The sequence below is a fragment of the Nanorana parkeri genome, unplaced genomic scaffold, assembly GCF_000935625.1.
Source record: "Nanorana parkeri isolate BGI_ZX_2015 unplaced genomic scaffold, ASM93562v1 scaffold368, whole genome shotgun sequence".
Taxonomy (NCBI): Eukaryota; Metazoa; Chordata; class Amphibia; order Anura; family Dicroglossidae; genus Nanorana; species Nanorana parkeri.
The window spans coordinates 93,492-118,455 of record NW_017306636.1 but is presented as its reverse complement, the minus strand read 5'-3'; the positions used below and the strand labels follow the sequence as shown (position 1 = coordinate 118,455).

At 39.6% G+C, this 24,964-nt stretch overlaps 1 protein-coding gene across 1 annotated transcript in view; it reads right to left on the bottom strand.

The window, feature by feature from the left end:
- CD109 (CD109 molecule) overlaps positions 1–24,964 on the bottom strand; it is a 125,255-nt gene that overhangs the window by 99,803 nt on the left and 488 nt on the right. Inside the window, exons 2-4 of the mRNA XM_018558905.1 lie at positions 14,088–14,248; positions 10,893–10,921; positions 6,964–7,089 (exon numbers count right to left, since the gene is read on the bottom strand). Coding sequence (XP_018414407.1) covers positions 6,964–7,089; positions 10,893–10,921; positions 14,088–14,248 — 316 coding nt within the window. The remainder of the gene's footprint in view (positions 1–6,963; positions 7,090–10,892; positions 10,922–14,087; positions 14,249–24,964) is intronic.

The following is a 24,964-nucleotide window of genomic DNA, read 5'->3' as shown; positions in this document are numbered from 1 at the left end:
AGATGTTTATAACTTGCTTGCCAAAGTTTTATTCTGTGTTATATCTGATGAATGCAAATTTCAAAAATAAAATAATACACAAAAACATATCTATGTGTCCTATGTGTTTCATTGATCAAAAAGTAGGTGAAACATTTGAACTTGGAAATATAGAAAAGCAATTCAAAGCAAATTAATTTAGTCTTTTCCATTCTTTATGCACACCTCTCTATTATCTGCTGACCAGGAGGGGGAAGTATTGTTAGCCTCTGCTTAGAAGCAATTATTCACCTGTTACAGGAGTATGGGGGAGAGTCAATAGTTGTAAATGCTGCATTAATAAAAGGTATAGTGTCAAGAAGAACTAGGAGTGCACGATCTTAAGATCGGTGTGAGATAAATGTAATAACATGCTTATTCACTAACTAGATTCCCTCAATCTGGAGATCTTCAGCCTTAAAGTTCAGGTCTCAGCACTGTTCCACTTTCTGAGCTCCACTCTGTAGCGGATCAACAGGAAGTTCCCATAGGCATATACTGGGCCAGGTACTAATTCTGGACAGCTGCACAGCAGAAAGCCAGGACCTGAATTTTGCAGCTGAAGATTACTAGACTGGGGGCATGGAGGTACATTTAAAGCATATCCTTCTTCTGAACTCACTCTGGACCAGAAAACTAACAATACTGGAGTTCTGCTTTAAAGAAAGCCATGTAATTAATGTATTTGCTGGCAGTCAATCTAGCAACAGTCCATAGTGTAACACTATATATGTCAAAATATTTTGATGCTGCTGTAAGGCACATACAACATGTGTCATGATTTATTGTTATTTCTATACTAAGTTAAAAGTCTAATAAACACTTAAACAAAGTTAATATATTTAAGCTGTCTCTCCAAGAATCTCACATCTGCTACCAATTGTGAACATTTTGGAAAAGGTGTGCACGATCACATCTTCTATCCAGCTGTGACTTTTGCCAGTTATTATAACCTAAGTTTAACCTTATTCATAAAACAAAAAAAGCTGGTCTTGGTTGATTGTTTTGCTCTGGTGTCTTTTGATGTACACTATGAACCATAGCAAAAGAAATGTTCCGTATTGTTTCACAAATATCTGTTTCACTCAAAATTCAATCAGCTGTTAAGAATGCTAAATATTCTTCCTGCTCTCCTAATAAACACTACCATATGCCTTTGTACCCCCATATTATTTGACTTGAACTCTACTCATGAAGAGAGAAATACATTCAGTTTTTTGGGTTAACTTCACTACTTTTACCAGTTTACACATTATCATAAATGTAATCAATGAAGTTTATTTGAAGCACTTACTGGCCAAAAGACATAATCCGTGAAAATCAATTTCAAACAATGTCAAGAGTTCAACCTTGAGCATTCTTAAGCTGCCAGAGCTTTACATACATGCTCATTTTTACAGTAGGTGGTAAGAGTGAAACATGTCTCTCCACTGCCCCGTGAGGCCAGAGACAACACCATAACCCTCAATGTGATACACCTAGCTCGTTCCCTGTCGCAGCCTCTTCTCCTGCTGTGGCCTTCGCGTGTACTCCCTTGCAATGTACCCCACCCTTTTTGCCTATAAATAAAGAATTTGAAAAAAAAAATACACAAATCTTTTAAATAACAGGCTTGGGGATTCCTTAAACCTGCACGTAAAGTTGTGCACCTGTATGATTTTTTTTTTAAACTACTGTTTGTAAGCAAAGTGGCTGGGGGATACTAAGTGTAGTCATTGACTGAATATGGTTATGGTAAATCCAAGGTCAATCACCTCATCAACTGATGTAGATCCAGTGTCAAACATGATGAGCAACTGCCAACACGACAGTTCACCAAGTTGCAGCAATGTAAAAAACGATGGGGAACCTGGGTAATATCAATGACCAAATGATTTTAAAAATGACAGATAGCATCTGCCATTTAGTGGAACTAGTGAAATCAATGCTGAATAAATTACTTCCAGAGGCATCAGCTGGAAGTTCAGACAGGCGAACAGGACAGAACAGAGAAAAGGCTAGGTTTGGTTCGAACTCATGTCACTCTTTGACCCTGAAGCTTATTTGTAATCATGAACATGCCCCTTGTCTCTACAGCAGGAACCCCCGGCTGCTTGTAAAAATCATCTGCTTTTTTCAGGGCATTTTTCGGCCAATGTGGAGTGTGGCAGCAGAATGAATGTAACCGTGCACCTTGCATAGAAGAGAAAAAAGTACCTTTGGAGCACACATGCTGAAGAGCATCCTCAGTGGCAACATCACTGGAAAGACTTGGGCTTCCACCTATACCCAACATCTGTCACATCCGTATAAAGATATTGTTTTCTGTTGCATTTACACATTTTCATTGTATATTTTTCTGCCTTTGTTTCCCAATTCCTCCTTTCCGATCAAAATAATTTTGATCGATCAAAAAAATTTACGATTAATCGGAGGATTAATCGTTAATTTCCTCAGCCCTAATATATATATATATATTTGTAGCCAGAGCCCCACTGGGAAGAGAGTGCTGTGAGCGTGTCATAGGACAAGCTCTCCTCCTGCATCATCCTACTCAGCCTCCTGTGACAAAACAGGATGGGGAGCGTTGTGGGGGCAGAGACAGCTGTCAGCTTTCACAGGAGGCAGAGCCAGCGGTGAGGGGGTGCAGTCAGCTCTCAAAATAGACTGAGCTCTCCTCCCATACCACCGACTCAGCCTCCTGTGACAACCGATCCAGAATGGAGAACGGTGTACAAACAATCAGCGATCAGTGATCGCTGAATGTTTGTAAATAACTGGACATAGTATGAGTTACTATGTACCATTTATCAATGAATAGGAAGGAATCTACATCACTTCCTGTTCATTCATATTTGTGTACATAGTAAACATACTATCTCCACAATTTCAGAATGAACAGGAACACTCAGTATAGAGGATTCCTGTTCATTGATAACAGAGGCTAAAGAAAAAGAGATTGGGGACTCTGTTCTCAATCTCTTTTTCTATTTTAAAAGGGAAATTTCACTGAAGCCCCCAGCAGTAAAGTTAAAAAATAAAAATATTTAATAAAAATAAATAAATAAAAATCTCTTTTTCTATTTTAAAAGGGAAATTTCACTGAAGCCCCCAGCAGTAAAGTTAAAAAATAAAAATATTTAATAAAAATAAATAAATAAAAATAAATATTAAAAAAAATGAAAAGGGTTAGAAAAAAACAATTCTCGGCTTCACTCCTGCTATGAATATATAAATCCTGTGTAAAATGAGTACACCACAAATTCAGTATATTAGCTATAAGATATAATTTGCTGCCATCTGGTGGACATGCTTGCAATAGCACATACCTCATTGGTATGATGTTGTATTTAAAATGTAAAGTCTAAACTCTGTATTAACCTTTGCTTATAACAAAAGCTTCTTCCTACACCTTCTCTGTGAATTTATAAAGGTATAACGTGGTAAGATTATTTTCCACACATACGTTTAATGTGCTTCTTTACTCTCTTCTCAGTCAAGCAAAAACATATCTGCTCTGCTCTGCCTTCAACCAGCAGCTTTGGAATTGATCAGATATGATCTAACACAGTTGACAGATTACATATTTTACATGGGCTACCTGTTGTTTTCTTGCATTAGTACACCAATGTTAACAAATAAATAAATTAATAAAAACTGTCTAGTAATCATGCACTTAGTAACACGTGATAGCTACCTATGTACTGTACTTTCAAAATGTAATTGTAGTTGTCATCTTACTAGAGTGCGTGTTTTAGGGAACAATTAAGCCTTACTGCCGTTTATTTATGAATAGCAGCCTTATTCATCAAAACTTTGCCAATTTTCAAAGTGATCTTAAGACAGTGGCTTCTTGATATATCATAGAAAGTAGTAAGTCCCTCTGCACTCCTCACAGCGCTCCCGGCCCAAGTACTTGTAGTGGTGCTCGCAGTGACAATCACGGATGGCATCGTGCAACAAACAGTGAAAAGCAGAAATCACAAGCACTCAGTAAATATCTTTGATGTCCATTTAATCGGACCAATCGTCAATTGTCATGTACAAGATAGCAACATTTCGGGACCGCACAGGATCCCTTCATCAGGGCGACAATTGACATAGTATTGATATAGGCTGACTTGTTACATTGTCGCCCTGATTAAGGGATCCTGTGCCGTCCCGAAACGTCGCTATTTTGTATGACAATTGATGATTGGTCCGATTAAATGGACATCAAAGATATTTACTGAGTGCTGGTGATTTCTGCTTTCCACATCTTGCTATATCAGACACTAGTGACTAGTAGCAGCACAGTGGCGTAGTAATTAGCGCTTCTGCCTTGCAGTAGCACTGGGGGTCCTTGGTTCGAATCCTGGCCAGGTCACTATCTGCAAGGAGTTTGCATGTTCTCCGTGTGATTGCCTGGTTTTCCTCTGGGAACTCCGGTTTCCTCCCACACTCCAAAGATATGCTAGAAGGTAAAATTGGCTCTTGTCTAAATTGGCCCTGTATGTTTGAATCCGATATAGGGACATTAGATTGTAAGCTCCTTGAGGGCAGGAACTGGTGTGAATGTGCATGCACTATGTAAAAGCGCTGCGTAAATTGTTGGCGCTAAGGCGATATAGGGACCTTAGATTATAAGCTCCTTGAGGGCAGGGACTGGTGTGAATGTAAAAGCGCTGCGTAAATTGACGCTATATAAATACCTGAAATAAATAGTAGTCCACACTATGCAATATTGATTATTTCTGGCCTCTGCACTTCACAGTTTAACCCTTAAGCACACCAGCAATCCATAAATGACTTAGGGCCAATTGACACTAGCGGGCAAGCCTTGTACAACGTATCACAGCTTGCTTTTTTTTTGAACTTTATCAAAGGTTACAGTTCATTTAACTCTATGCACGGCAGCTCATATAATTACATTGTAATGTGCTGTGCAAAAATGTAACATGTTCTACAATTTTTCAGCACACACCAACATGGTCTGAACTTAACTAATAAGATATATTGCTTTGTCTGTGCATTGGGACTGCGTTGGGCAATGCTGGCAAACACAGCCTAATAGGGCTGGTGTGAATAAGCCCTTGCAGACATTTTAACTTGGGCTTGAAATTACGTACCTATGAACTGAGTGACTAAAACGTGAGTAATATTTTAGGAAACATGATTTAAAGAGGACCTTCACCCCTTTGACTAAAATTCACATCAGCATGCAGCTCTGCATGCTGATATGAACGTGCCTTATATTTTTTAATTAAACATATTTTTATTTTACCTACAATTTCTTTTTTCCATTTCCTTATCCTCCTTGGTACAAATGATGTAACCATGCCCAAGTTTTGCATCCTGGGAATGTTATATCAGCAGAGCATTGCTGGGAAATCTCAACTGTAATCTCAAAAGGTCTCAGGGAAAGGCATTCACCTCCCCTGAGATGATGTGCAGGGTCACATGTCCTAGTCACATGTGCCAGAGTTCCAGAAAGGGAGATCTAGCAATCTGCACTTAGTAAAAATTACCACTGTGAGAAGAATGGGGAGAAAAAGAGAAATAAGGTCTGTGAAAAATAAAAAGCCAGCAATTATCTGTAAGTATCTGTTTGTAGATTGCCATTACTAAACATTTCTAAAGGTGTGTTTTTTGGTATTTTGAACATATGAGTAAAGTTCCTCTTTAGGTGTAACTTGAACAGCATTTTGTTTTTGGCAGAGTGAGGAAAATTAATCTATAACCTTAGGTATTGTGTATTATTGTGAAGAATCTCCCAGGCTCCCTACCTGTCCACATGACTGGAGATCTAAAAATAAACCAAGACAGAAGTAAAAAGCTGACTGAGGTTTTTGCCTTCTCTAGTGTATCCAGAACTTCAGACTATTCAGAAAAAAAGAATAGCAAGAAGTATTTACAGGTATTTAAATATAGCACCCTTAGTTTATACAGTGCTTTACATAGTGCACATTCACATCAGTCCCTGCCCTCAAGGAGCTTTTAATCTAAGGTCCCAATCGCATATGTACATAAAGAGGAACCAATTAAGCAACCCACCATGTCTTTGGAGAGTGTGAGGAAACCAAAGTACCAGAGGAAACCCAAGCAAGCAAAGAAAGAACATGGAAACGCCATGTAGATAGTGTCCTGACTGAACCTGCATTAGAACCAGGGACCTCAGCGCTACTAACCACTGAGTCATTGTGCTTCCCACTGCTGTTGTGCTAAGTCTCTGGACAAATGTCCCACATTTCTCAGCATATTAATTAGTAGATAAAAGTCGATAAATGACTCCGAACAATAATTTGTATTTGATAACAGTGTGAGGTAAGATTATCACACTTGTATAACTCTGCGGTTTGCAGGTCAAAATCACCAGAGCACGGCCACTTGATGAACTATATACTAAATGGCAGTCCTCCTCAAAGGTGGATCCCACTAAAGGTCTCAACATACACAACATACATGTGTAATTAGACTTGCTTAAAAGGTACAAAGGAATCTCAAGTGGCCTAACAGTTGATCTTGATTGGTGGGAGTGAAAATAAACAGGTACATCCCTTACTGTCCAATGTACTCCCAGTGTGTGCAAAATATAGGTTCACTTTACCAGAATAGTTTAATGGCTCACTTAAACTATTGTTAATCAAAAGGATGATTTCCTGCCCGTGGTTTTGGCTTCAGTTCTGCAATGCAGATTAGCATAGCTTATTTAGCTTTCTTCCAAGTAATATTTTAACTAATCGCCTACAGCTACTGCTACTTCTTTACAGGTATATAGGCCAGGGAGATTGAATACAACAGAGAGACTACACCCACGTGTTTCCATTCAAATATTGTAAAATTGTTTTGAGTAGACATGCTTTTTTTAAATACACCTTTTCAGCAAGTCCCTATAATATTGTTGATTCAATACAAAGCCCAGCACAACAATCCTATTAGATCAATAATTGAAAAATTGTGAATTTATCCACACTATGGTATACTTACTTGTAATTTTACTTGTATCGACCAATCTCCAAGTGGTGGATTATCACTTAACTGAAAACTTTTTAAAACAACTCCTAATTCAGCTTCCTCTTCCATCCATTGCTCAAGTAACTTTCCACGTGGGTCCTTTAAATGTAACATTATTACAATGAGATGTGTTGTTATTTTCATTATCCATCATTATTAGACATGTGGAATTTTTTTTAGGAAAGATTCACTATTCGGACAAATTTTTGTTATTCGGAGATTCGGATATATCAGAATTATCATGACAGAAATGACTCATTCAAACGAATCCAAATTTCCGATAGCGAAAATTTCTGCAAAGTGACACTAGACAAATTGAGACAGTTGAGAATGTCAAATGGGTGGAATGAGCCCCATGACGTCACGACTTGCTCCACCCATTTGTTTACAGTCTGGCCAGAGATGTCATTTTGTGGCGAGTCTTCGCAGGGTTCATACAGGTCGGCGTGTGGCGAGACTTTTTTTATGTTGATGAGTCGGCGGGCATCATTCATCATGATTGATGTTGGATTACATCTATGGAGCCATTTTTTTTATATAAAGGGATTGTCAAAAACTGACTCTTTGTTTTTTTTTTTTTTAATAACAGGATTTTTTCTAACAGTATAGTAGGTTTATTTACTTTTAACGCTTAAGTGAATGAGTATGGGTGCAAGTAGGGGTACCCTGATGCAAATAAGCGCCCCAGCTCGCAGACCCCCACAACCACCGAGTCAGGGTTGTGGGGAAGAGGCCCTTGTCCCCATCAGCATGGGGACACCCTCTCATACCGAAGGCACGTGGCCTGGTAAGGTGCAAGGATGGGGAATGCTTGATCAGCCCCCCCCCCCTTCCCTGTCCTGCAGGGCCTGTGCTCGGATCAAGAGTCTGGAATTTTAGGGGTCCCCACATTTCCCCCCCCATTTTCTGGGGGTTGTGTTCCCCCTTAAATTGTCTACTAGACCTAAAGGGCCTGGTATGGCTTTTGGAGGAAATCCAACGCACTGTTTGGGGGTCCCTCCAAACATTTCTACCAGACCTAAAAGGTCTGGTATGAATCGGAAGAGGAACCTCACGCTTTTCTTTTTTTCTTCTGCGGACTGTAAAAAAAATGTCATTTTTTTTCTTTGTGTCTATTGTCACTTTGCTGCAATTAAAATTCATCCGGAATGAAAATTCTTACATACTACCGCTAAGGAATTTTGTCCAAATCCAGAAACTAGTCGAATCTTGGACCAAAATCCCACAAAACTAAATAACAAAAAATCAGAATAAATATGAAACTAAACAAATTTATTGCCGTTGCACATGTCTAATCATTATCTATGCACATTGTTGGCCTTGGTAAGATATAAATATATATTTTCTGAAAACTCTTGTTGCAACTAGTGATGGGCCGAACACCCCCCATGTTCGGTTCTAAATCGAACTTTCGAACATGGAAAAAGTTCTCATTCGAATTTAGAACTCAATGCAAGTCAATGGGGGTAGAACTTTCAAAACAATTGTCCCCTTTAGGAGGGCTTATATGCAAGTTATTGGCCATAAAAAGGATTTGGGTACTGCCCTGGGGGACAGGAGCAGTGATTTTAACATTACTTAAAGGGTAACAATAAAAATGAAAAATTCCTTTAAATATCGTGCCTGGGGGGTCCCCTTAACCTGCCTGTAAAGTGGCAAATCTGTACGATGTATAGAACCTGCTGCAACAAAACTGGCATTTCTAAAAAAAAATGATTTTTTTTTCTCTTCAAAGCGTGCGGTTCCCCCTTCCAAACAATACCAGACCCTTTAGGTCTGTGGTAAAAATGTTAGGGGGGGGGGGCCCATTAAAAAAAAAAGCGTGGGGTTCCCCCCAAAAGTCATACCAGACCCTTGAAGTCTGGTAAGAATATTTAGGAGGGACCCTGTGTAAAAAAAAAAACAAGTGTGTGGGGTTCCCCCTCAAAGTCATACCAGGCCCTTATGGTCTGGTAGGAGTTTTAAGGAGGAACCTGCCCCCAAAAATGGGGAAAAAACGTGGGGTCCCCCCTAAAATTCCACACCAGACCCTTGATCCGAGTATAGGGCCGGAAATGGGGGGCACGAGCGAGCACCCCCCCCCCTTCCCGTACCAGGCTACATGCCCTCGGCACTGGGAGGGTGCTTTTCCAGGGTCGCCCCTGGAAAAGCACCTTGTCCCCATGCCGATGGGGACAAGGGCCTCTTCCCCATAAGCCCTTGGGCATTGGTTGTGGGGCAGGGGGCTTATTCACATCAGGGTACCCCTTTAATAAAGGGGCAACCAGATGTACTTGTACCCCTACCCATTCACTAAAGGGTTAAAATTTAAATAAAAAAAGACTTTTAGAAAAAAAAACTTAATTGAAAAAAACACACAACAAAGGATTTTGACAAGTCCTTTATTGTTGAAAAAAACCCCCAAAAATGGATCCACCGATGTAATACAGGGTCAATCACAATGTACAGAGTTGTTTACGATGACGACGACTTCATAAAATAAAAAATAAAACTATAAAAAATAAATAGAAATAATAATTTTAAAAAACCCAACGACCGCCGTCCCGTTCACTCGTGACGAACACCTGCCGCAGAATGGCATTTTGACAAATGCCGGTAACATATAAACATTTGGGCAGAGCTAGCAGTGACAGCTAGCTCTGCCCAACTGTTTACAGTTGTGACAGGTGGGCCATGATTGGGCAGAGTCATCATGACTTTACCCAATCATGGCTTCAAAGTTCTCTGTGCCCTGTGGTCAGGTGCAAGGCTTTAGCCAAATAGGGCTCACAAGGCATAATGCCCTGTTAACACACGAACTGCTGATGTTCAAGTCGAACTCACGTTCGGCTTGAACATTAAGCCCAACGCCAGGTGCAACCCTGATTATTATTATTTATTTTGTGCAAATATTTAAAAAAAAGGAATAACGAGTGCACACAATTACTTCAGTTGTGAAGGAGGAAAAAACTGAGATGTATGGACCCACTTTAGGTCTGGGCGGGAGTCAGAGGTAATCAGACATGCGTTAGTTTACATCACATTACCTGCAATCCATCACAATCAGTCCTCCATCTTGACCTAGATTAAGTCATGGTTAATCGGATGCAAATGGAGGCACATCTATTTCCAGCTTGCTGCACATGGACTAACATTGAGCTTCCAATAAGATCTGCCTGACAAACTGACAGGCGGACCTGATCAGACCACCCGTGTGAAAGGGGACTAAGGGAGAGGTGACTGAGACAATATTTCCTCTTGCTGGAATGAGACTGCTTGCAATATCTCAATTAAAGTCACTTGCCTGGTGCTCAAATGGTGATAAAACCCCTAATGATAAAACATGAATCTTTATTTAAAAAAAGAAATGTATTTATTTATGCAGAATTTTAAAGTTACAAAAAAGTTCACTAATTGCACTAATTGTCCACTTTAATATGGCATACAGTACTGTATAGCTGGCAAGTCCCTTCCACTTATAAACATGGTGTTATATTAAGTCATAGTAAAAAAAAAAACATAATCCACATAACTGTACTTACCTTGATGTGTATATCAATGGTAGACATGTAAGGCTTTAGATCAGCAGAGAAGGCCAAAATCTGAATTTTTACTTCTTGCCCAGGCTTATAAAAGATGCTGTTTGTCTCAATGAAAACTGAATAGCTTTTGGATTTAAAATCAAGTGTAGTCGTATTAGCAAATATTTGTATACCATCAGAAAATCCTCTGACGTGAAGTTTATATGTCCCATGAAAATTATTTAGAGGAAGCTGGAAAAGAAAAACATGGTGAAAGTGAACAGAAAGGGAAACAAATTATGCAATATGAAAAATAAACTATTTGCTTTAGCTTCATGGATTTCATATCCAGATAAACAGTAATTCACATTTTTATTTTTCTGAAATAGATTTTTTTCTTACTTGTGGAAGAATCAATGTTCCAAATGTTCCTGTATGAATGAAAGAAAGAAAGAAAGAAAGAAAGAAAGAAAGAAAGAAAGAAAGAAAGAAAGAAACAATTAATAGGTGTTGCATTATTACATTTTAAAACACTTCAATTAAAAAATTCAAAATCAAATTTAAAGGTAACTACATAAGACGTTTTCCAATGAGCCAAAAATAAGCCAAACACAAGTAACCAGCATTCATAAATAAATACACAGAACAAATGTATTTAATGCAGGTACAGAGTAAAAACCAGGCAAGACAAGAATGGCACTAAGTAACAAACTGGATTAATATACAGATCTAAGAAATAAATACATATTACCGATATTATAAAAACATTGAATAAGTGTAACAAATGTTTACAATGTATAATATGCTGAAAACATCAAATATAAATATAAGATAAATACAGTAAATGATCAAGAAAAAAGAAAAAAACACTATACGAGGAGGCCATTGTCCCATCTGTGATTTAGGCATTGAAATATTCTTGAAGAAAGGGAAAATAGAATGTATATAAAACTGGCAGAAATAGCAAATCATAATTAGTAAATCAAATCCTAAAAATTAAACATGAATCAATCCATAAATAATGAATTAAGTGTACTTGTGCAATAGAACCACAGGGTGTCACCAGAGTTCAGATACATATAGTAACACTGTTGAAAGACAAAAACTGAAACCTAAAAAGTCACTATATTAGGAAATACTCATTACTAACTGGCTACAAAAAGCCCTACTAGGTCACTAAGTATCACCAGTATGCAAGTGCACAAAATACAAAAAAATTATGAGAACACAAATTGAAAAAAATTGATATAATAATACCAAAAAAGCTAAAAGAGCCTTATATGAAAACAGAATACCCACTATAGGGATGCATGGGAATATGGTGTGTTTTTCTAGTTTATCATTGAGACCATAGGCTGAGCTTGTCAAGACTCCCCTCATCCACAGAGGGGTTTGAAATGCTCACCTTTAGGTAATTTAGCATTACTTGTTTCTACCCAAAAAAATTATAACTGGCTAAGGTCACTACCAACGTGGCTACATTACTTTGCTATATTTCTTCAACAGTCTCCAAATCTGGTTCTCAATGTATGAATAGTCGAGCCTATACTATTTAGGCTGTGTGAACAAGTCAGACAGTAAATGACATAGGATGAAGAGCATTAATGAACTGCTTGATTTTAAAGCATCTTTTTAAATTATTTAGGATTTTTTTTCTGTGTAAGATCAAATCACATGTGCTGCAGTTAAACATCCTGCATGAGAAACATACACATGTTAGAAAAAGCCATAGAGTATGGTGTAGCAGGGGGCGATGCTTTAAGCTTGTTAGTGACAATAATATTGGTGATACATCCTGGCTTCCAGGACACTGCAGTGGGCTTACATGGTAAAATACTGCTTAAAATAGAGTCTCATTAAAGGATACCCCAATGTTTGTCTATATACAGCCAGTCTGGTAAGCGGTAGCATTATGTAGTGTAGAGAATTTACAGCTGTTCTCTTTATTCTGCTTAGAATTAACTGGGGCATGATTATCTTTCTGTTTTACACCAGAAAGATATTTGTTGAATGCAGACAACAACATAGATTTTTTTATAACCTTTTTATTTGAACTTATGCAGTAAAAGCTGGCCATGAAAAATATAGTCCTAATTATTGGAATAGTTTCTAGATATCCTATAAAACTGGCTCGGTCAGCTTAAAATTAGTTTTACCCAAAATACAACCCTGATTGTAATGAACAATAAGTAAATCTAAGAAGACCAACTGGTCGTGATCTGAAACAAAGGTGAACTTGATGAAAAAATTAATAATTTTTATAGTCTGAAACAAAATCCAAAATGGAGGAAGAAAGACTTTTCCATAGAATGAGGATGTTATCAATAAACCAGGTGTATAGGCCATGGTTTGGTCTAAAAGGGCTATTTACCCAAATGTAAAGATCTTCCCAGTAAGTAAGTCAACAGGATAGAATTCCAGTGAGCAAAAGGTGTAAAGAGAGAGTGTCTTTTAGATAGATCATCTCTAATATCTAACACAGAGTACAGATTTCACATCTCTGAACAGCTGGACAACCATCTACCAAATTAGTGAACAGTAGGGTGTGTATACACGTCTCTGTTTGGAGGGTGAACCTCAACATTTTACAACACAGAAGAGTCACATGCACGTGGGGATTTGTGTCTGACATGATGGATCCTCTTTATATGCATGTACAGCTTGGTCAATTTTGGAGTATCAGATCTTTAATAAATTTGCTGTCATACATCTATAGCCATTTGAGATACCTGAGAGCTGCTAATTTTGTGGGGACCCACAAAAAAAGGGCAAATTTGTCCTAAACTCAGACTCTGCTGACATCTACCATGTTTAGGAGGGCATAGAGCCCACATTGTACTGGAAGGGATAGATACAGATTGTGGATATAAATGACTTTTACTTTGTTCTGTGCTGTTGCTTTGTCTTTACTTTCCCTTATATTTCTGTATTACTATATTGTAAATGGTTTGTTTCTCCATCTGTTTTCTATGACTTTCCACTGTTCACCTACCTCTTTAACCACATACTGTATGTGTGAGGATGTGGATAGGAAAGTCAACAGGATAGAATTCCAGTGAGCAAAACGTGGTAAAGAGAGAGTGTCTATTAAATAGATCACCTCTAATATCTAACACAGATTACAGTCTTTTCTAGACATGTAACCCTGCAAAAAATGTGCTTAGTTTCGGACCAATTCGTATTTTTATTAATTTGATTCTGTTCGTTATTTGGATTTCGGATCCGTCACAAAGTCACGTGACCATGCATTGCAACACCGGCAGCAGCCAAAAAAAACCCATCTGACTGGCCAGAGAACAGTCAAATGTCTGGTTTAGTTTTGTCCAAAATTCAGATGGATCCGAATTTTCGTTAAAGCAACATTTGGATTAGTTTGCTTTCGGACTCAAACTTTACTACCAAACTTTATTGAAGCCCATAAAACGGCATACACCATGTTACATTACATGGTGTATGCCGTTTTATGGACTTCAATAAAGTTTGGATTTATACGGAGGTAATATTGAGTGCGCCTCTTCTTGGATGAAAGCAACATCTACTATTTAGCATTTACCTTTACATTACCATTACACACCAATGTGTGATTTTGTCACTTACCTCTTTGAAACACTCCTTCTCCTTGAAGTAGTGAAGTATTATCTTTACGAATTTCAGCTTCAACTTTTACTAAAGGTGGGCTATCTTCTAGTATATCAATTCCTAAAATGAATTTTGATCCAGGACGAATATCTAAAGGGGTAGTAAGCAGGAACGTCGGCCTAATAAAGGAAGAGATGGAATTATGTCAACAGCATAGTAAAATGTTACCTTTACTGCAAGCTAGGAATGATCACATTTATGGAAGCTCATCAAACAAAACTATATAATAGACTAAAGCAGAGCCAATATGCATTATACAGCACAAAATCATTGTTTATATTCAGGCCAAATGGAATCAAGATGACTTGGATATTAATGTAGATATCAGATAATGGGTTATTCATTCATTAGGCTTAGTCATAGTATTATTATTATTATTACATAGTATTTATATAGCGCCAACAGTTTGCAAAGCGCTTTACAATATAAGGAAGACATTACAGTTACAATACAATTCAAGACACGATGGTAAGGAGGGCCCTGCCCCTGAGGGCTTACAATCTAAAAGAGGAGGGGGAAATTATACATGAGGTAGCTGTGGTAGCTGTGGGAAGGAATTATGTGAGAATGTGAAGGTTCAGTGGTTAGGTTGAGGTGGGATAGGCTTCCCTGAAGAGATGAGTGTTTGGTAACTTCAGTTTGCCACGGTTGTAGCAGGCGTGGTCTAAGTCTGCGTGTTGTGAGGGGAGCCAAGGTGTCTAGGGAGGATGAGAGTGAGTTGTTAAAAACAGAAGTAGCCAGGTCAGGGCACGACAGGGGTGAGATTTTGTCAAAGAGGGAGTCAGTAGCAGAGTGGAGAAGAGAAAGGTCGAGGTGGTGGAGGTTTCTCTGGGTGACAGTGTGCCTTGTAGGGGGAGTCAGTGTTGGGGACAGGGTGATTGTGAAACTGACCAGGTTGTGGTCTGAGAGTGGGAAAGGGGTGTTGGAGAGGTTGCAAGGAGTGCATAGGTGGGAGAAAACAAGATCAAGTGTGTTACCATCAGAGTGAGTAGGAGTCTGTGTCCATTGAATTAGATCAAAAGAAGAGGTTAGGTTAAGAAATTGAGTGGAAGCTAGTATAATGTTATGTCTTCTAATATACTCCAGGGCTATGACAAAATGTGTTTTTGTGTGATTGGCTGTTTAAATTGAACAGAAGTGGTTCACCGCTCGGGCAAACCACTGTAGATAGTATCATAAGTATAATTGTGCAAGATTAGAACTGCTGTCAGGTTTGTTTTACTGTCTTTTTCCACATATGTGACATACGGGAGTGGGGTAATATCCCCTAAGTAAGACTATTTCCCTCATTTGCCTGTTGGCACAGGTGTCCCCAGTGGAAGATATTCTCTCCACACCTTTTTCAATGACAGCTGTTAAATTTGGATGTTTACTTTTTTGTGCCCTGGTGACAAATAGTGAAAGTGGGTCTCCCCAAAAGAATTGTGGTCAGCAAAAAAACCTCACAGGGGTTCTGCATGCAACATTCCCTATACTACAAAAAAAAGTGACACTGTAGCATACCCCCCACCCCCCAAAAAAACTGATCTATATGTCAACCGATCAGGCTATTTCCTTAATTTTTAACATGAAGCCTTATTGGTTGCTGTGGAATATGCTCCAGGTTGCTCCAATTGTCTTTACTCCAGGTTTTGTAAATTAGCCTGGTTCAAAACACAAACAACGCTGCAAGTAATGAACAGAGAGCACTTCAAATCACATTAATATAACAATTATTTGTTTAAATATTTTATGTACATTCTGAAAATCATTCTGAAAATCATTCAATAATTTCATTAAAAATGCTACTGGGTCATTGTATATCTGTCCAAATTTATTAGTAATACAGAAGAGTGTACTGATCCACAGGGTTTAAATAATAACTAAACACAAAACTTTTTGTTTTAGATTTGGATAGAGTGGTGAGGGGTTAGAACCACTATCAGGTCTTTTTTTTGCTGCCTGTGTCCCCTTTAGGCAAATACATTCATTTTATTTGTCCCGGTCTCCAATGTCACCAGGTATAAAAGTGAGGTTAAATCCAAAATTGTGAGCTGCCACAAGAACAGGACCTGAGACATAGATGGCAAAAATACTCATAGTGGTTTAAACCCTTACCTAATCTATCCAAAATATTTAACAAATTGGCTTTAGCTATATCGGCTATATCGTACATCGGCTTGCTTCGCATGGCTTCGGGTCGGCCGAACATGCTCAGCATGTTTGGCCGAACCAAAGTGCAGAAGGAGTTCGACTCAGCCGATCCAACATCTGGATCGGCTGAGCTGAACCTCCGGCAGGCTACTCACTGCTGTTCGGCCTATTCTCATAGATGCCGAACAGCAGTGAGTGAATAGCCGAATGCCGCTGTCCAGAGAGAAGCTGATTGGTTCCCATGCACAGCTGCTCCAGATTTTGTCTGCTCCAGTTTTGATAAATTCCCCTCTTTCTAGATTGTGTACCCATTCAAATAATTGCACATGGCAACCAATCAGCTTCTTCCTTTTTTTTTAAGCCCGTGGAGCGTGCTCAAAAACGAATCCCCTGTGAACAAAAAAGTGAATCGTGAAATCACAACACACTGAAAAAAGTGCACAAGGGTGCTTGGTCCTTCTCCGAAAAGAAGGGGCCGCAATTTCCTGACTTCCCGGGGCGCAAGGCTCTTGACAGGGGCTAGGACAACTTTGGTCCACCTACCCGAAGGCCGGCGGATTTTGTCTGCTCTAGTTTTTATAAATTCCCCTCAAAGTGTTCTATAAATGAACAAGGGGAGAGCTTCAATACTTTCTGATTCATTGGCCACGGCCAGCAAGCGTATGGAAAAGCTGCTCTGATTTGACTAGCTGCATACAAGTCTTGGGTAACTAGCTCAGGAAACATTAAAAGTAGGTCAGGCAACTATGATTTTCAGAGGGAGTTTAGCAATGGCAGCCACCTTATTTTTCTTAGCACAGGCTTAGGGTACGTTCACACCAGATGCGATGTGTTCCGGCCCGATTCTGGCCAGAACGCACTGCATAGTATTGCGGCCAGCTCACTTTTTTGTGGGGCAGGAGGGGGCATGGCGGGCCATTGAAGTGAATGGCACCGTAGCCACGCCCTACGGGCCGCAATGTGATCATCCGCACGGTAATCGCAAGGCACATTGTGCCTGCAGTCCGGTCCGGTGCGGTGCAATCAAAATAGTGATTGCAGCATTTTGATCGCCCCGGACCGGACCGCAGGCAACTGAACAAAAGTTGCTCAAAGAATTGAAGGAGATGGGTGGTATATTTTTGGCCGAACTGTGACTGCATACAATCAGGTGAGGTCACTGTTTGGGATATACAATAGCTGACAGTGCAGATTCCTCAATATACATTTCTACATACATCTATACAGTACCTGCATGGCTAGCTTAGGGCTAGCAAGTCCTCTGGGCAAAGAGAGGAAGGCACAATAAAGTTTTCTTAACTACCTGCTGTCCGGCCGCTGTAATTAAACTGCCGGACAGCGGCTTCTTGAGGGCGGGTGGGCGTCTTTAGACGTCCTATCCTGCTCCACTCGTGCCCGCCGCTTTTATGTAAACAGCCAGCGATGGCTGTTTACATACAAGCGATCGGGCATCTGTAGAGACGCCCGATTGCTTGTAATATCCGGTCAGGTGTGCGCCCCCCTCAGTCGCAGCCGCTGCTGGCGATCCCGGGCTGCGCTGTAGCACAGCAGCTCAGCGGCCGGAGATCAAATGGAGATCAGTACTCGAGCTCCGTTTGATCTCCTCTCCTTTTCTGAATGCAGGCAGTGATGTGTATTACATCACTGCCTGCATTCAGTGTCACTCTCCAGTACAGAAACCGGAGAGAAGCTGGTGAAGCAGGTCTCTGCTTCATCAGCTTCTCTGGGGGTCCCTAGGTGACATTAGTGGTCAAAGAGGACCTGTCACTGCAAATTGGCTATCACATAGGGAGCTTGCTTGCTCCCTATGTGATAGCAATAAAGTTCAGTGGGAAAAAAAGGTTTAAAAAAATGTGTTACAAAAAAAATAAAAAAATCACATATCAAAGCAATAATGACATGCCCCCACATGCACACGCAAACGTGCGAAAACGCTGATTACATCCATTGCACCGCACATGTTACATATCGCCGCAAACGTCGGAATGAGAGCAATAATTCTAGGGTCATCAATCATTGATAACACTAAACTGATGAGCGGTAAAAGCTTTTAAAGCATCGGCTACAGTAAATTTTGAGTATGGTAGTTTTTTGCGAATTAACCGGTGCGCGCAATTCTAAAGCTTGACATGTTTGGTGTCTATTTAACCGACGTGACCCTGGCTTTTATATTTTACCAAAAAATTGGGTAATAATAAATGTTTTATAACATAACGTAGGGAGAACAGTTTTTTTTTCAAAATTTTCGGTATTTTTTTTATTATACAGTAAAAAAAAAAACCTGTAGTGGTAATTAAGTACCACCAAAAGAAAGCTCTATCTGTCCCCAAAAAATTGTATAAAATTCATTTCAGTACAGCGTTGCATGATGGAATAAATATCAGTCAAAGTACTGCAGCGCTGAATACTGAAAAATGGCCTGGTCAGGAAGGAGGTATAAACACCCCGGTCAGCAAGTGGTTAAAGCACATCTAAACCCAAAAGCAAAAATGTAATATATTGCAGCTTATAATTCTTAGATGTTGTGGCTGCATTAGTTTTGTTTTTTTTAGGCTTCTCACCTGGTCAGATGGGGCAAGTCTATAACTTTTCAACTTCCTTTAAAAGACCAAATAGTCCAGCAAAAGTGGCAGTTAGAAGGTTGAGACAAACCATTTTACACTGAAGGGGGTGATTACAATGGTCAGCTTTTATTCATTTATGGAAAACATTTATCCCAAAAGAAAAGTGTTGCTGTAACTGCTTAAAAAGTGTTAGCTGGATTGAATTCAAGTCCATCTATATCTGCTAGTACATCTAACACTACCTCTCTACAGGGTGGCAATGCTGCTGTCCAAGTGTGGCTCTGTTGTTCCTCCATAGATTGGAGCCACCCTGAGACAGGAAGTGTGTTACTGGCTGGAACACCAGGTGAAAATAAAGGAAAACGCCTAAAAAAAGAAAATGAATGCAGCCACCACATTTAAGGATTGTTTACATTTTTCTAATTCTAATTGGGTTAAGATACACTTTAATTCCCACTACTGCGTATATGCGCGTACACGTGTATTGTACCATATGCCGCATATGCAAATAAATGGATCCATACACGTAGCTGCGTATGGAGCCATATATTTGCGTAGCGTAAAAATGTGCAAAACCAGAATGGAACCGAGATGTGTCCGGGCAGCGTATTTCTGCGCATTTAACGCGCATACGCGAATATACGCAATATACAATTTTGCTCTTGCGTTGTGTGTGAATGAGGCCTAAGGTGGCAGGAAGCGTAAATCTGGCTGGCATAGGGTGGGCTAACTATGTTAGGCTTGCTGCCGGCCTGGCTAACAGTCATTTCTAGCTGAGTATATGTTATCAGCTTCTTTGCAGAGTGCCCCAGTATCCTCTAGGTCCCCCTCATGACAGGTTACTGGATGAAACATAAAATGGTATTAAAAATAGTACTAGAGATTTATGACCTGATTTGAACAAACCAAATCCATCTCTGACGGCTCAGAATCAATTGCTCACAGATTGAAGACAACATTTCTGAAACATTTCTCATCTCTAGCAGCTCTTCTGAATGAATTTGATCATTAAGAAATAATTGGGAAATTTCCATGGATAGAAGTTACCAGGTACAAATCATGGATTCTCCCCTGAGGCCAAATACAATTGGCAACTCCGGTAAATGATTTGTAGAAAATGATACAATATTAAAATATTTAAAATGGCATGTCTCTCTTTCAAACGTTGCCAGTGGAATGTTAATCCAAAGAAAAAGCAATCTTTCTCCAACCATACACAAATACATGACATGAATAATTTACCAGATCAAGTACATAGTATAAAGGAAAACAGGTGTAACTGTAACTGTTTATTATGCACAATATGACCGTTTTTTATTTAAAGTAGATCTATTGGGAGTGTTACATATACATAGTATTTGAGGTTGAATATAGACATAAGTCCATTAAGTCAAGCCAGCTGTCAATCAGGCAGTGGCGTGGATTCCCACAATATTGTCGGGTTATTTCCTGGCTGCAGCGCAACTTTGCGCTGTCAGCTAATAGTGGACAGTAGCCCTCTCCACTGACTGTAAATGTGTAAATACACATAAAGGTAGTATAAGCTGCCTGTTCGAAATGTTCAGCAAAAAGTAAAACTTTACTTTGTTTCAATGAGATGTTTTCATTGGGTTAGCCATTTAGTTCAAGTTAGGTACAAATTAAATAAAAAATGGCCTAGAACAGTTTCAAAAAAGTGCGAAACTGGCACAGCAAGTATTTATAGGCCTTTAAATGAATAAAGGGTAGCATGTAAAGGGAAAAATTTTATTCCATTTCATTCTCATCGACCAGTTAAATGTATTTAATTTATTCAGCAAGAATTCAGGAAGCAGCATTACATCTAAACTAAATGCATTGATTGGTAGCGTGATACTATTTTTTCCTTGATCCTGATATCACAGGAGCTATTCATTTCATATACCAAAGAAGTACCTCTGGAATCTTATATGGAAGGGTGTATCATTCACAGTCAGATTGAGAATCATGCCATTTCGGGTCTCCCTGAGATGAGCACTTGTGACCAAGAGAAGCACTTATCAAGCACACAGATTTCCTCGGTGCAACAGGGCGCCTACTTCTGTTTTCTCAATGAGGGGTCCATTTGTAACGGAGAGCAGATATTCCTCTCTTCTCTCTGGTATACTTTACAAGGTTACTCCATACAGCGGCCTGCATTTTCTGCCCATTCGTGATATGCAGGCTACAGTGTGATGCCTACGTGGCCTACGGAATTCTCTCTATAAACGCAGCAAAAAACTCTATTGTCAGAAGGGCTGGTCACATGACTTTGACAGGACTGGGCTCTCCTCCATTCTGTTTGTGTTATTGTTTTACTCATTCATTTTAATAGCATTGAGCATATTTGTAAATATATTTTGCCGTACTGCTGTTTTTAAATAAACCCCTCAGTGCATGCACTAAAAGGATGAGGAAGGAGATAATTCAGTAACATCTCTTGATTTATGCACCATTGATTAGTGATCATAACATTGCCAATTATCTCTGTCTGGTATAAACAATATTTGAGGTCCCATTATATTATGCCATGGCTTCCATATTTCATCTGGAGTCTGCATCACATAATGCAAAGACCACTTGTAGGTGCTGATTGTTTATTTTAATTTGAGATTTTAAAGGTGATACATAAAGCGGTTTAATATTTCCTTAAAGTATGTTAAACATTCATTTTGTGAAAAGAATAGTGCAGAGCTCTACTGTTCTTATTTTTAGACTACCAAAGAATCTTTGGGTAGCCTTGCCGGTGTTCTAACAGATTGCTGGACTGTGTTGGAAATTTGAACCACGTCACTTCCGGTGATGCGAGGATTTGGCTGAGCACACAAGTGCAGAGGCAAAATAAACATTACAACAGCTGCCTCAAACAGCTGATTGGGTCCAGAATTTTGGCTGGCTATTTGCCTGTATTGCCTGTGTGCAGGGAAGGCAGCGGGTCCAGAACTTAACATAAAATTATTTATAGCCTGTGAAAATTCTGGACCCGATCAGCTGTTTGAGCTTGCACGTTCAGCCGAGGCCCCCCGATGTGACATGCGGGTCCAGATTTGTCACAGGTCCAAGATTTTAACAGAACACCAATTCAATATTCGAAATGGGAAACATTTTGTAGGTTGCTAAAATAACTATGGCTATCATACCTAAAAGTGTTTAGAAGGGACTAAGCTGTATACTACTGGAAAAGGGAGCAGTATGTTTATAATTCCACTACAACTCCACTTGAACTCCATTGAACTGGTCCACTTTTTTAATGTGGACCAGTTCAATGAAGGCAGCTGAAATAGTTTTAGAAGCCTCCAAAACTGATGTAATTTTTTTTTTTCCTTCTAACCTATACCTTCACAAGGGTGTCATGAGGGCAAAGTTAGAGGTAATTTACCCTACAGGTGCTATTCTGTGCTTGGCAGTATCTCATTTTTACAGAATTAGGCATTCTCGTGCTTGTGCAATAGAACATGTAAATATCAGTGCTAGGCAGGAATCTCCTTTTCACTTTTACAACTTATACTATTTGTATTACACTCCAAATGCTGCCCACCCTGTAATATATAGGGTATTGGTTAAGGGTTGCCCTTACATTTTGACAACCATGAGGGTCTTCTCATGCTTGTGATAAGCCTTATTGCTTAACTTGGTGACAAAATGTGTTGGACTGCAATGTTATTGGCACAAGCACTATGGTAGCAAAGTGTTTATAGCTATGTTGTAAATGTTTCAGATCTGTTTTGGAGCATATTCAGCATTATTCTTCTTTCTAGTGTAGCCAATAGCACCTTAAGTGGGGTGGCTACTAAAATTTACAGGGCTATTCACTAAAGGATGAAGAGTTATGAGAATGCAGGAGAAGTGCTAGGCAAAAGTAGCTGATTTGGAAAAATTATCCAATTCAGCTCACTTTCCAGTTCAGCTATGTTGTCCTAGATTGCTCACCTCTCCTGCCTTCTCCAAACTCTTTACCCTTTAGTGAATAATCCTGTTAGTGTTGCTAGCACTGTAATTAGTCTGGCTGATTTGTTGTCTGACATTATCTGGTTAAATCTAGGTGCTCTGCTATGATTTGCAGCTACCTGAGTGGAGTGTGACCCTGCTACAAGGTGGAGCAGCCAATAACGCAACATCAGGAGTGTCTATGCCTCACCAGCCAATCACTAGGAGTTTCATGGTCAGTGGTGCATGCTGGGGGAGTGCATATATCAGTGACATGTGGTACCTTTGGATTTGGGTGAGACATTCCCCAGTCCCGCCCCCAGCCCGCCAAAGCCCCCCAACCCAATCACCAAGCTAGTTTGAGGGAGGGAGGAGGAAGGGAGAAGACAGGGAGGGGCCTCCCTGTCCCTCCCTTGCTCCTCAATGCTGAGGCATCGAGATCGATGGCCTCAGTGGGTTTTTTTTCTTTTTTGATTGGACAGCGTGGACCAATGGCGCTTTGCCATTTGAACCAATGATCTATAAAGTGGCAAAATTATCGCTTTGTATCTACATAACATTCACTTTTTAATGCAAGACAGTACTCTGCTCGCTTTGTTTGCCACAGCCTGGCATTGCAAGCTATTATTCAATCTACGGTCAATTTTGACCCCCAGATATTTTTCCATTTCTGACTTCCCTAGTGGAGAACCCAATAATGTATATTCCGCTTGCCTGCTTTTAACCCCAAAATGCATTACTTTACCTTTTTCAACATTAAACCTCATCTGCCATGTAGTTGCTCACTCCCCTATTTTATTCAGGTCCTCCTGCAATGCTATATTGTCTAAGTCCGTGTCTATTACCCTCCCAATGTTAGTGTCATCTGCAAACACAGAAACATGGCTATTAACACCTTCCCTGATATCATTAATAAACAGATTAAACAGTATTGTGCCTAGCAATCGGAAAAAAAAAATGCAGAAAAAAAAGGTTGCTACTGTACAGTTCAGAGCAGTGAATATATTAGTATTTTACTGCAGACTCCAGACTCTATCCTTTAATCTCTTCCCACTTTTGGCACAAATTGTCCACACCTAAAACTCAGTGTGGCACACTCCATCCACTGCTCCACCCCCAGTCTCAGGAATTACAATTTTCAAATGTTCTCTGGTATTGCTATCACCAGTGGCGTAACAACCGGGGGGACAGGGGGGGGGCGCTAGCCCCGGGCGCAGGACTGAGGGGGGGCGCCATCACCGACCCCCCCTAAACAAAGCTCCTTGCCGCAGATGCAGTGGCTCCCTCTCTCTGCCACATGCACCCGGCTCTGTCATTTGAAAAAAAGAATTCTGCCCCGGGCGCCCATAACTCTGGTTACACCACTGGCTATCACCCTATGTTCATCAGGAGGCACTGATTGTTTCACACAAGTTAGTAGATGCGGAGTACAACTGTGTCTGCCTTGCAGAACCTGACATAACATACATAATACATTTGGAGAAGTAGGGCATGGAGATGCATTGGCAGAGCCACATGAAAAAGATTAGCTATGCCACTTAATAGGTGAAGCTTGAGATAGCTTGGTGCAGCTACAGGAAATACACTTTTGACCAACAAAATGCAAACGTTATACAGCAGCTTGGCCTAGAGTTAAAAAGAAGTAAAGAAGTGTTCTAGATTTTAAAGAACATTCTAATGTAAATCTACTGTGGCTGTAATCAATGTCCCTGCAAGGGTTACTTTTAAATGACTAACACGCTATTTTTGGACACACTTACTATAGTAAGACATCTGCAGCGTTTGTGACTCCTTTCAGCCAAACAGATGGGTTTCACTATTTTATTTTTGCCAGCCTAGCAAAACTTTCCCTTTAGAAAGCTTAGCAAAAGCCTGTAAATCCGTTTCATCTGAGCAAGCAACGTCAGCTAGATTAGAAACAAATCACATTATATTTATAAAGTGCAACTTTCACTTCAAGTACAATCTCAAAGCAAGGTATAGAAATGTATAAACACCAAGATGGGCTAAATGTGACATTTCAGACCTTCCCAAAACCTCTTGAAGTTTGCAGTCATCAAACAGAAAGTTTCATTTTATATTTTATATAAAATAAACATCACTTGCTGATTGTATGTGTTCTTTGCATGGTTATTTCCCCGTTTATTAAATCCAAGAAAAATAATTATTATTTGCACATGAAGAACAAATGTATGCCTATAAGTCATAAGAGAC